The sequence below is a fragment of the Petromyzon marinus genome, chromosome 73 (assembly GCF_048934315.1).
Source record: "Petromyzon marinus isolate PM22_M1 ecotype Great Lakes invasive population chromosome 73, UKy_Petmar_22M1.pri1.0, whole genome shotgun sequence".
Taxonomy (NCBI): Eukaryota; Metazoa; Chordata; class Hyperoartia; order Petromyzontiformes; family Petromyzontidae; genus Petromyzon; species Petromyzon marinus.
In genome coordinates this window covers 3,259,542-3,271,683 of record NC_133739.1, presented here as the reverse complement: position 1 = coordinate 3,271,683, position 12,142 = coordinate 3,259,542, and the positions used below count along the sequence as shown (strand labels likewise).

Below are 12,142 nucleotides of genomic sequence, written 5' to 3'. Positions count from 1 at the left end.
TGTGTCTCTGTGTCTCTGTGTGTGTCTCTGTGTGTGTCTCTGTGTCTCTGTGTGTGTCTCTGTGTCTCTGTGTGTGTCTCTGTGAGTGTCTCTGTGTGTGTCTCTGTGTCTCTGTGAGTGTCTCTGTGTCTCTGTCTCTGTGTGTGTCTCTGTGTGTGTCTCTGTGTCTCTGTGTGTGTCTCTGTGTCTCTGTGTGTGTGTCTCTGTGTGTGTGTCTGTGTCTCTGTGTGTGTGTCCCTGTGTCTCTGTGTGTGTCTCTGTGTCTCTGTGTCTGACTAGGCTGGGCTCTCTGGGCCTGGCTGGGTCTCTGCTCTGTCGATGCCCTCTGCTGGTCTCTGTGTGTCTCTGTGTCTCTGTGTGTGTCTCTGTGTCTCTGTGTGTGTCTCTGTGTCTCAGTGTCTCTGTGTCTCTGTGTCTGACTAGGCTGGGCTCTCTGGGCCTGGCTGGGTCTCTGCTCTGTCGATGCCCTCTGCTGGTCTCTGTGTCTCTGTGTGTGTCTCTGTGTCTCTGTGTGTGTCTCTGTGTCTCTGTGTCTGACTAGGCTGGGCTCTCTGGGCCTGGCTGGGTCTCTGCTCTGTCGATGCCCTCTGCTGGTCTCTGTGTCTCTGTGTCTCTGTGTGTCTCTGTGAGTGTCTCTGTGTGTGTCTCTGTGTCTCTGTGTGTGTCTCTGTGTCTCTGTGTCTGACTAGGCTGGGCTCTCTGGGCCTGGCTGGGTCTCTGCTCTGTCGATGCCCTCTGCTGGTCTCTGTGTCTCTGTGAGTGTCTCTGTGTGTGTCTCTGTGTGTGTCTCTGTGTGTGTCTCTGTGTGTGTCTCTGTGTCTCTGTGTCTCTGTGTGTGTCTCTGTGTCTCTGTGTCTGACTAGGCTGGGCTCTCTGGGCCTGGCTGGGTCTCTGCTCTGTCGATGCCCTCTGCTGGTCTCTGTGAGTGTCTCTGTGTGTGTCTCTGTGTGTGTCTCTGTGTGTGTCTCTGTGTCTCTGTGTGTGTCTCTGTGTGTGTCTCTGTGTCTCTGTGTCTGACTAGGCTGGGCTCTCTGGGCCTGGCTGGGTCTCTGCTCTGTCGATGCCCTCTGCTGGTCTCTGTGTCTCTGTGTGAGTGTCTCTGTGTGTGTCTCTGTGTCTCTGTGTGTGTCTCTGTGAGTGTCTCTGTGTCTCTGTGTCTGACTAGGCTGGGCTCTCTGGGCCTGGCTGGGTCTCTGCTCTGTCGATGCCCTCTGCTGGTCTCTGTGTCTCTGTGAGTGTCTCTGTGTGTGTCTCTGTGTGTGTCTCTGTGTGTGTCTCTGTGTCTCTGTGTGTGTCTCTGTGTCTCTGTGTCTGACTAGGCTGGGCTCTCTGGGCCTGGCTGGGTCTCTGCTCTGTCGATGCCCTCTGCTGGTCTCTGTGTCTCTGTGTCTCTGTGTGTGTCTCTGTGAGTGTCTCTGTGTGTGTCTCTGTGTCTCTGTGTGTGTCTCTGTGTCTCTGTGTCTGACTAGGCTGGGCTCTCTGGGCCTGGCTGGGTCTCTGCTCTGTCGATGCCCTCTGCTGGTCTCTGTGTCTCTGTGAGTGTCTCTGTGTGTGTCTCTGTGTGTGTCTCTGTGTGTGTCTCTGTGTGTGTCTCTGTGTGTGTCTCTGTGTCTCTGTGTCTCTGTGTGTGTCTCTGTGTCTCTGTGTCTGACTAGGCTGGGCTCTCTGGGCCTGGCTGGGTCTCTGCTCTGTCGATGCCCTCTGCTGGTCTCTGTGTCTCTGTGAGTGTCTCTGTGTGTGTCTCTGTGTGTGTCTCTGTGTGTGTCTCTGTGTCTCTGTGTGTGTCTCTGTGTCTCTGTGTCTGACTAGGCTGGGCTCTCTGGGCCTGGCTGGGTCTCTGCTCTGTCGATGCCCTCTGCTGGTCTCTGTGTCTCTGTGTGAGTGTCTCTGTGTCTCTGTGTGTGTCTCTGTGTCTCTGTGTGTGTCTCTGTGAGTGTCTCTGTGTCTCTGTGTCTGACTAGGCTGGGCTCTCTGGGCCTGGCTGGGTCTCTGCTCTGTCGATGCCCTCTGCTGGTCTCTCTGTGTCTCTGTGTGTGTCTCTGTGTCTCTGTGTGAGTGTCTCTGTGTCTCTGTGTGTGTCTCTGTGTCTCTGTGTGTGTCTCTGTGTCTCTGTGTCTGACTAGGCTGGGCTCTCTGGGCCTGGCTGGGTCTCTGCTCTGTCGATGCCCTCTGCTGGTCTCTGTGTCTCTGTGAGTGTCTCTGTGTGTGTCTCTGTGTGTGTCTCTGTGTGTGTCTCTGTGTGTGTCTCTGTGTCTCTGTGTGTGTCTCTGTGTGTGTCTCTGTGTCTCTGTGTCTGACTAGGCTGGGCTCTCTGGGCCTGGCTGGGTCTCTGCTCTGTCGATGCCCTCTGCTGGTCTCTGTGTCTCTGTGTGAGTGTCTCTGTGTCTCTGTGTGTGTCTCTGTGTCTCTGTGTGTGTCTCTGTGAGTGTCTCTGTGTCTCTGTGTCTGACTAGGCTGGGCTCTCTGGGCCTGGCTGGGTCTCTGCTCTGTCGATGCCCTCTGCTGGTCTCTCTGTGTCTCTGTGTGTGTCTCTGTGTCTCTGTGTGAGTGTCTCTGTGTCTCTGTGTGTGTCTCTGTGTCTCTGTGTGTGTCTCTGTGAGTGTCTCTGTGTCTCTGTGTCTGACTAGGCTGGGCTCTCTGGGCCTGGCTGGGTCTCTGCTCTGTCGATGCCCTCTGCTGGTCTCTCTGTGTCTCTGTGTGTGTCTCTGTGTGTGTCTCTGTGTCTCTGTGTGTCTCTGTGTCTCTGTGTCTGACTAGGCTGGGCTCTCTGGGCCTGGCTGGGTCTCTGCTCTGTCGATGCCCTCTGCTGGTCTCTCTGTGTCTCTGTGTGTGTCTCTGTGTCTCTGTGTGAGTGTCTCTGTGTCTCTGTGTGTGTCTCTGTGTCTCTGTGTGTGTCTCTGTGAGTGTCTCTGTGTCTCTGTGTCTGACTAGGCTGGGCTCTCTGGGCCTGGCTGGGTCTCTGCTCTGTCGATGCCCTCTGCTGGTCTCTCTGTGTCTCTGTGTGTGTCTCTGTGTGTGTCTCTGTGTGTGTCTCTGTGTCTCTGTGTGTGTCTCTGTGTCTCTGTGTCTGAGCAGGCTGGGCTCTCTGGGCCTGGCTGGGTCTCTGCTCTGTCGATGCCCTCTGCTGGTCTCTGTGTCTCTGTGTGTGTCTCAGTGTCTCTGTGTCTCTGTGTCTGACTAGGCTGGGCTCTCTGGGCCTGGCTGGGTCTCTGCTCTGTCGATGCCCTCTGCTGGTCTCTGTGTCTCTGTGAGTGTCTCTGTGTCTCTGTGTGTGTCTCTGTGTCTCTGTGTCTGACTAGGCTGGGCTCTCTGGGCCTGGCTGGGTCTCTGCTCTGTCGATGCCCTCTGCTGGTCTCTCTGTGTCTCTGTGTGTGTCTCTGTGTCTCTGTGTGTGTCTCTGTGTCTCTGTGTCTGACTAGGCTGGGCTCTCTGGGCCTGGCTGGGTCTCTGCTCTGTCGATGCCCTCTGCTGGTCTCTGTGTCTCTGTGTGTGTCTCTGTGTGTGTCTCTGTGTGTCTCTGTGTCTCTGTGTCTGACTAGGCTGGGCTCTCTGGGCCTGGCTGGGTCTCTGCTCTGTCGATGCCCTCTGCTGGTCTCTGTGTGTGTCTCTGTGAGTGTCTCTGTGTGTGTCTCTGTGTGTGTCTCTGTGAGTGTCTCTGTGTCTCTGTGTCTGACTAGGCTGGGCTCTCTGGGCCTGGCTGGATCTCTGCTCTGTCGATGCCCTCTACTGGTCTCTCTGTGTCTCTGTGTGTGTCTCTGTGTCTCTGTGTCTGACTAGGCTGGGCTCTCTGGGCCTGGCTGGGTCTCTGCTCTGTCGATGCCCTCTGCTGGTCTCTGTGTCTCTGTGAGTGTCTCTGTGTCTCTGTGTGTGTCTCTGTGTGTGACTAGGCTGGGCTCTCTGGGCCTGGCTGGGTCTCTGCTCTGTCGATGCCCTCTGCTGGTCTCTCTGTGTCTCTGTGAGTGTCTCTGTGTCTCTGTGTGTGACTAGGCTGGGCTCTCTGGGCCTGGCTGGGTCTCTGCTCTGTCGATGCCCTCTGCTGGTCTCTCTGTGTCTCTGTGTCTCTGTGAGTGTCTCTGTGTCTCTGTGTGTGACTAGGCTGGGCTCTCTGGGCCTGGCTTGGTCTCTGCTCTGTCGATGCCCTCTGCTGGTCTCTGTGTCTCTGTGTGTGTCTCTGTGTCTCTGTGTGTGTCTCTGTGTGTGTCTCTGTGTGTGACTAGGCTGGGCTCTCTGGGCCTGGCTGGGTCTCTGCTCTGTCGATGCCCTCTGCTGGTCTCTGTGTCTCTGTGTGTGTCTCTGTGTCTCTGTGTGTGTCTCTGTGTGTCTGTGAGTGTCTGTGTGTGTGTCTCTGTGTCTCTGTGTGTGTCTCTGTGTCTCTGTGTGTGACTAGGCTGGGCTCTCTGGGCCTGGCTGGGTCTCTGCTCTGTCGATGCCCTCTGCTGGTCTCTGTGTCTCTGTGTCTATGTGTCTCTCTGTGTGTGTCTCTGTGTCTCTGTGTGTCTCTCTGTGTCTCTGTGTCTGACTAGGCTGGGCTCTCTGGGCCTGGCTGGGTCTCTGCTCTGTCGATGCCCTCTGCTGGTCTCTGTGTCTCTGTGTCTATGTGTGTGTCTCTGTGTGTCTCTGTGTGTGACTAGGCTGGGCTCTCTGGGCCTGGCTGGGTCTCTGCTCTGTCGATGCCCTCTGCTGGTCTCTGTGTCTCTGTGTGTGTCTCTGTGTGTCTCTGTGTGTCTCTGTGTGTGTCTCTGTGTCTCTGTGTCTCTGTGTCTGACTAGGCTGGGCTCTCTGGGCCTGGCTGGGTCTCTGCTCTGTCGATGCCCTCTGCTGGTCTCTCTGTGTCTCTGTGTGTGTCTCTGTGTCTCTGTGTGTGACTAGGCTGGGCTCTCTGGGCCTGGCTGGGTCTCTGCTCTGTCGATGCCCTCTGCTGGTCTCTCATCCTCGCCATGGCGTGCGTTTCTCGCGCCACTCTGGACGTGTGGAGACTCAGGGAGACGCGGTGGGGAGACACGGGGGGTGGGGAGAGACACCGGGGGAGAGACACGGGGGGAGACACGGGGTTAGACACGGGGAGAGACACGGGGGGAGACACGGGGGGAGAGACACGGGGGGGAGACGCGGTGGGGAGACACGGGGGGAGACTCAGGGAGACGCGGTGGGGAGACGCGGTGGGGAGACACGGGGGGGAGAGAGACACGGGGGGAGACTCAGGGAGACACGGGGGGAGAGACACGGGGAGAGAGACACGGGGGGGAGACACGGGGGGGAGACGCGGTGGGGAGACACGGGGGGTGGGGAGAGACACGGGGGGGAGACGCGGTGGGGAGACACGGGGGGAGACTCAGGGAGACACGGGGGGAGACACGGGGGGGGAGACACGGGGAGACTCAGGGAGACACGGGGGGAGACGCGGGGGGGAGACACGGGGGGTGGGGAGAGACACCGGGGGAGACACGGGGAGACACGGTGGAGAGACACGGGGGGAGACTCAGGGAGACGCGGTGGGGAGACACGGGGGGAGACACGGGGGGAGAGAGACACGGGGGGAGACACGGGGGGAGAGAGACACGGGGGGAGACTCAGGGAGACGCGGTGGGGAGACACGGGGGGAGACACGGGGGGGAGACACGGGGGGGAGAGAGACACGGGGGTAGACTCAGGGAGACACGGGGGGGAGACACGGGGGGAGACACGGGGGGAGACACGGGGGGAGACTCAGGGAGACACGGGGGGGAGACACGGGGGGAGAGAGACACGGGGAGAGACACGGGGAGAGACTCAGGGAGACGCGGTGGGGAGACACGGGGGGAGAGAGACACGGGGGGAGACACGGGGGGAGACTCAGGGAGACACGGGGGGGAGACGCGGTGGGGAGACACGGGGGAGGGGGGGTGATGATGATGCTACTGACGATGATGATGCTACTGATGATGATGATGCTACTGACGATGATGATGATACTGATGATGATGATGATGCTACTGACGATGATGATGCTACTGATGATGATGCTACTGATGATGATGCTGCTACTGATGATGATGCTGCTACTGATGATGATGCTACTGACGATGATGATACTACTGATGATGATGATGCTACTGATGATGATGATGATGATGCTACTGATGATGATGATGATGATGCTACTGATGATGATGATGATGCTACTGATGATGATGATGCTACTGACGATGATGATGCTACTGATGATGCTGCTACTGATGATGATGCTGCTACTGATGATGATGCTACTGACGATGATGATACTACTGATGATGATGATGCTACTGATGATGATGATGATGCTACTGATGATGATGCTACTGATGATGATGATGCTACTGACGATGATGATGCTACTGACGATGATGATGCTACTGATGATGATGCTACTGATGATGATGCTGCTACTGATGATGATGCTGCTACTGATGCTGATGATGCTGCTGCTGGGTACAGATTCCCAGGCCCGCCAGAGGTGAGGTCGTGGTACGACGCCACGTTCCGTCCCCTCCACGTGCCCAGAGCCAACTTCCTGCGACTGGTGCAGCAGGTAGGGAGAGTGGGTGGGTGGGTGAGTGGGTGGGTGAGTGAGTAAGTGGGTGAGTGAGTGGGTGGGTGGGTGAGTGAGTGAGTGGGTGGGTGAGTGAGTGAGTGGGTGAGTGAGTGAGTGGGTGAGTGGGTGAGTGAGTGGGTGGGTGGGTGAGTGGGTGGGTGAGTGAGTAAGTGGGTGAGTGAGTGGGTGGGTGGGTGGGTGAGTGAGTGGGTGGGTGGGTGAGTGAGTGAGTGGGTGAGTGAGTGAGTGGGTGAGTGAGTGAGTGGGTGAGTGAGTGGATGAGTGGGTGAGTGAGTGAGTGGGTGGGTGAGTGGGTGGGTGGGTGGGTGAGTGAGTGGGTGGGTGGGTGAGTGGGTGAGTGAGTGAGTGGATGAGTGGGTGAGTGAGTGAGTGGGTGGGTGAGTGGGTGGGTGGGTGGGTGAGTGAGTGAGTGGGTGGGTGAGTGAGTGGGTGAGTGAGTGAGTGGGTGGGTGGGTGAGTGAGTGAGTGGGTGGGTGAGTGAGTGAGTGGGTGAGTGAGTGAGTGGGGAGTGAGTGGATGAGTGGGTGGGTGGGTGAGTGGGTGGGTGAGTGGGTGGGTCGGTGAGTGAGTGGGTTAGTGAGTGAGTGGGTGGGTGAGTGGGTGGGTGGATGGGTGAGTGGGTGGGTGGGTGAGTGGGTGGGTGGGTGAGTGGGTGAGTGGGTGGGTGAGTGGGTGGGTGGGGTGAGTGAGTGAGTGAGTGGGTGAGTGAGTGAGTGAGTGGATGAGTGAGTGGGTGAGGCGTGAGTGAGTGGGTGAGTGAGTAGGTGAGTGGTTGAGTGAGTGGGTGAGTGAGTGGGTGAGTGGGTGAGTGGGTGGGTGAGTGAGTGAGTGGTTGAGTGGGTGAGTGAGTGGGTGAGTGAGTGGGTGAGTGAGTGGGTGGGTGAGTGGGTGAGTGAGTGAGTGGGTGAGTGAGTGAGTAAGTGAGTAAGTGGGTGAGTGAGTAAGTGAGTGAGTGGGTGAGTGAGTGGATGAGTGAGTGAGTGGGTGAGTGAGTGGGTGAGTGAGTGAGTGAGTGGGTGAGTGAGTGGTGAGTGGTTGAGTGAGTGAGTGAGTGGGTGAGTGATGTGATGGTGAGTGGGTGGGTGAGTGAAGTGGGTGAGTGGAGTGGGTGGGTGAGTGAGTGGGTGAGTGAGTGGGTGAGTGAGTGGGTGAGTGAGTGGTTGGGGTGGGTGAGGAGGAGTGAGTGAGTGGGTTGGGTGGGTGAGTGAGTGGATGAGTGAGTGAGTGAGTGGGTGAGTGAGTGGGTGGGGAATGAGTGGGTGAGTGGGTGAATGATGGATGAGTGAGTGGGTGAGCGAGTGAGTGGGTGAGTGAGTAAGTGGGTGGGTGAGTGAGTGGGTGAGTGGAGTGGGTGGGGTGAGTTGGGTGAAGTTGGGTGAGTGGGTGAGTGAGTGGGTGAGTGAGTGAGTGAGTGGGTGAGTGGAGTGGGTGAGTGAGTGGGTGAGTGAGTGAGTGGGTGAGTGAGTAAGTGGGGGGGGGGTGAGTGAGTGGATGAGTGAGTGGGTGAGTGGGGTGAGTGAGTGATGAGTGGTGAGTGAGGTGGGTGAGTAGGGAGTGAGTGGGTGAGTGAGTGGGTGAGTGAGTGGGTGAGTGTGGGTGAGTGAGGTGTGATGTGGTGTGAGTGTGGTGAGTGAGGTGAGTGAGTGAGTGGGTGGGTGAGTGAGTGGGTGAGTGAGTGAGTGAGTAGGTGAGTGAGTGGGTGAGTGAGTGGGTGAGTGGGTGAGTGAGTGAGTGGGTGAGTGAGTGAGTGAGTGGGTGAGTGAGTGAGTGAGTGGGTGAGTGGGTGAATGAGTGAGTGAGTGGTTGAGTGAGTGAGTGGGTGAGTGAGTGGGTGAGTGGGTGGGTCAGTGAGTGGGTGAGTGAGTGGGTGAGTGAGTGGGTGAGTGAGTGGGTGAGTGAGTGGGTGAGTGGGTGAGTGAGTGAGTGGGTGAGTGGGTGAGTGAGTGGGTGAGTGAGTGGGTGGGTGAGTGAGTGGGTGAGTGGGTGAGTGGGTGGGTGAGTGGGTGAGTGAGTGGGTGAGTGAGTGAGTGGGTGAGGTGAGTGAGTGGGTGAGTGGGTGGGTGGGTGAGTGGGTGGGTGAGTGGGTGAGTGAGTTGGTGGGTGAGTGAGTGGGTGAGTGAGTGGGTGAGTGAGTGGGTGAGTGAGTGGGTGAGTGAGTGGGTCAGTGAGTGAGTGGGTGGGTGAGTGAGTGGGTGAGTGAGTGGGTGAGTGAGTGAGTGGGGTGCGTGAGTGAGTGGGTGAGTGAGTGAGTGGGTGAGTGGGTGAGTGAGTGAGTGTAAGTGTGTAAGTGTGTATGTGTGAGTGAGTGTATGAGTGAGTGAGTGTGTGTATGTGTGAGTGAGTGTATGAGTAAGTGTATGAGTGAGTGAGTGTAAGTGTGTAAGTGTGTGTGTATGTGTGTAAGTATGTGTGAGTGAGTGTATGAGTGAGTGAGTGTGTGTAAATGTGTGTAAGTGTAAGAGTGTGTAAGTGTGTGTGTGAGTGTGTAAGTGTGTAAGCGTGTGCAAGTGTGTAAGCGTGTGTAAGTGTGAGTGTGTAAGTGTGTAAGTGTGTGTGTAAGTGTGTGTAAGTGTGTGTAAGTGTAAAAGTGTGTAAGTGTGTAAGAGTGTGTAAGTGTGTAAGAGTGTGTAAGTGTAAGAGTGTGTAAGTATGTGTAAGTGTGTAAGTGTGTGTAAGTGTGTGTAAGTGTGTAAGTGTAAGTGCGTGTGAGTGTAAGTGCGTGTGAGTGTGTGTAAGTGTGTAAGTGTCTAAGTATAAGTTAGTGTAAGTGTGTAAGTGTAAGTGTGTGTAAGTGTGTGTAAGAGTGTGTAAGAGTGTGTGAGTGTGTGTAAGTGTGTGTAAGTGTGTGTAAGTGTGTGTGAGTGTGTGTGAGTGGTGTGAGTGTGTGAGTGTGTAAGTGTGTGAGTGTATGAGTGTGTAAGTGTGTGTAAGTGTGTGTAAGTGTGTGTAAGTGTAAAAAGTGTGTGAGTGTGTAAGTGTGTAAGTGTAACAGTGTGTAAGTGTGTAAGTGTAAGAGTGTGTAAGTGTGTGTAAGTGTAACAGTGTGTAAGTGTGTAAGTGTAAGAGTGTGTAAGTGTGTGTAAGTGTGTAAGTGTGTGTAAGTGTGTAAGTGCGTGTCAGTGTAAGTGCGTGTGAGTGTAAGTGTGTATAAGAGTGTGTAAGTGTGTAAGTGTATAAGTGTAAGTGAGTGTAAGTTTGTAAGTGTAAGTGTGTAAGAGTGTGTAAGAGTGTGTAAGTGTGTGTGAGTGTGTAAGTGTGTGTAAGTGTGTGTAAGTGTGTAAGTGTAAGAGTGTGTAAGTGTGTGTGTAAGTGTGTGTGAGTGTGTAAGAGGGTGAGTGTGTAAGTGTGTGTGTGTAAGTGTGTATGTGTTCTAAGTGTGTAAGTATGTGTGTAAGTGTGTATGTGTGTGTGAGTGTATGAGTGAGTGTAAGTGTGTATGTGTAAGAGTGTGTAAGAGTGTGTATAAGTGTGTATAAGTGTGTAAGTAGTATATATAAATGTGTAAGTGTATAAGTGTGTAAGTGAGTGTATATAAGTGTGTAAGTGTATATAAGTGTGTAAGTGTATATAAGTGTGTAAGTGTATATAACGTGTGTAAGTGTGTAAGTATGTGTATATAAGTGTATAAGTGTGTAAGAGTGTGTAAGTATGAGTGTATAAGTGTATAAGAGTGTGTATATAAGTGTGTATATAAGAGTGTATAAGTATAAGTGTGTATATAAGTGTAAGTAAGTGTATAAGTAAGTGTGTATATATGTGTGTAAGTGTGTATATAAGTGTAAGTAAGTGTATAAGTAAGTGTGTATATAAGTGTGTAAGTGTGTATATAGGTGTGTAAGTACGTATATATATAGTGTGTAAGTGTGTATATAAGTGTGTAAGTAAGTGTATATATAAGTGTATAAGTGTATATATAAGTGTGTAAGTGTAAGTGTGTAAGTGTGTATATATAAGTGTGTATATATAAGTGTGTAAGTAAGTGTGTAAGTGTGTGAGTGTGTAAGAGTGTGTAAGTAAGTGTGTAAGAGTGTATATAAGTGTGTAATGTAAGTGTGTAAGTGTGTAAGAGTAAGAGTGGTGTTAGTAGTGTGTAAGTGTGTATATAAGTGTGTGTAAGTGTAAGTGTGTAAGGTAAGTGGTAAGTAAGTGTATAAGTGCATATATAAGTGTGTAAGTGTGTATATATAGTGTATATGTGTTGTAAGTAAGTGTGTAAGTAAGTGTGTAAGGTGTGTATAGAAGTGTGATGTATATAAGTGTGGTAAGAGTGTGTGTAAGAGTGGTATGTAGTGTGTAAGTAAGTGTGTAAGAGTGTGTAAGTGTAAGTGTGTAAGTAAGTGTATGATAAGGTGAAGAGTGTGTAAGTGTAAGTGTTAAGTGTGAAGAGTGTATATAGTGTGTAGAGTGTGTAGTGTAGTGTGTAGTGTAAGAGTGTGTAAGTGTATATGTATGTGTGTGTAAGAGTGTGTAAGAGTTGTGTGGTGTGTATATATAAGTGTGTAAGGTGTGTAAGAGTGTATATAAGTGTGTAAGAGTGTGTAAGTGTACGAGTGTGTAAGAGTGTGTAAGTGTGTAAGTGTGTAAGTGTGTAAGAGTGTGTATATAAGTGTGTAAGTAAGTGTGTAAGTGTAAGAGTGTGTAAGTAAGTGTGTAAGTGTGTAAGTAAGTGTGTAAGTGTATAAGTGCATATATAAGTGTGTAAGTGTATAATAGTGTATAAGTGTAAGTGTGGTAAGTGTGTAAGTAAGATGTGTAGGTAAGTGTGTAAGAGTGTGTAAGAGGTGTATATAAGTGTGTATATTAGTGTGTATATAGTGTGTAAGAGTGTGTAAGTGTAAGTGTGTAAGTAAGTGTGTAAGAGTGTGTAAGTGTGTAAGTGTGTAAGAGTGTATATAAGTGTGTAAGAGTGTGTAAGTGTAAGTGTGTAAGTGTAAGAGTGTGTAAAGAGTGTGTAAGTGTAAATGTAAGTGTGTAAGAGTGTGTAAGAGTGTGTATATATAAGTGTGTAAGAGTGTGTAAGAGTGTATATTAGGTGTAAGAGTGTGTAAGAGTGTGTAAGTGTAAGAGTGTGTAAGAGTGTGTAAGTGTAAATGTAAGTGTGTAAGTGTGTGTAAGAGTGTGTATATACGTGTGTAAGAGTGTGTAAGAGTGTATATAAGTGTGTAAGAGTGGTGTAAGTGTGGTAAGTGTAAGAGTGTGTAAGAGTGTGTAAGTGTGTAAGAGTGTGTAAGTGTGTATGTGTCTAAGTGTGTATATAAGTGTGTAAGTAAGTGTGTAAGTGTAAGAGTGTGTAAGTAAGTGTGTATGTGTGTAAGTAAGTGTGTAAGTGTATAAGTGCTATATAAGTGTGTAAGTGTGTATATAAGTGTATATGTGTGTAAGTGTAGTTGTAAGTAAGTGTGTAGTGTGTTATGGTGTATATAAGTGTGTATATATGTGTGTAAGAGTGTGTGTGAGTGTCTATAAGTGTGTATTATGTGTGTAAGATGTGTGGTATGTAAGTGTTGTATGAGTGGGGCTAATAGATGTGTAAGCTGTGGTAAGATTGTATATAAGTGTGTATGAGTGTGT

General features: G+C 51.7%; 1 protein-coding gene across 3 annotated transcripts in view; it reads left to right on the top strand.

Annotated features, from left to right (window-relative positions):
- The window catches only part of LOC142906978 (popeye domain-containing 2-like), a 57,488-nt gene that overhangs the window by 7,954 nt on the left and 37,392 nt on the right, over positions 1–12,142 (top strand). For all 3 annotated transcript variants that reach the window (XR_012930608.1, XM_076055850.1, XM_076055851.1), the window contains exons 2-3: positions 4,870–4,990; positions 6,454–6,547. Coding sequence is in view for 1 of the 3 variants with exons in the window: in XM_076055851.1 (XP_075911966.1) it covers positions 4,870–4,990; positions 6,454–6,547 (215 nt within the window). In the remaining 2 variants the exon portion in view is untranslated. The remainder of the gene's footprint in view (positions 1–4,869; positions 4,991–6,453; positions 6,548–12,142) is intronic.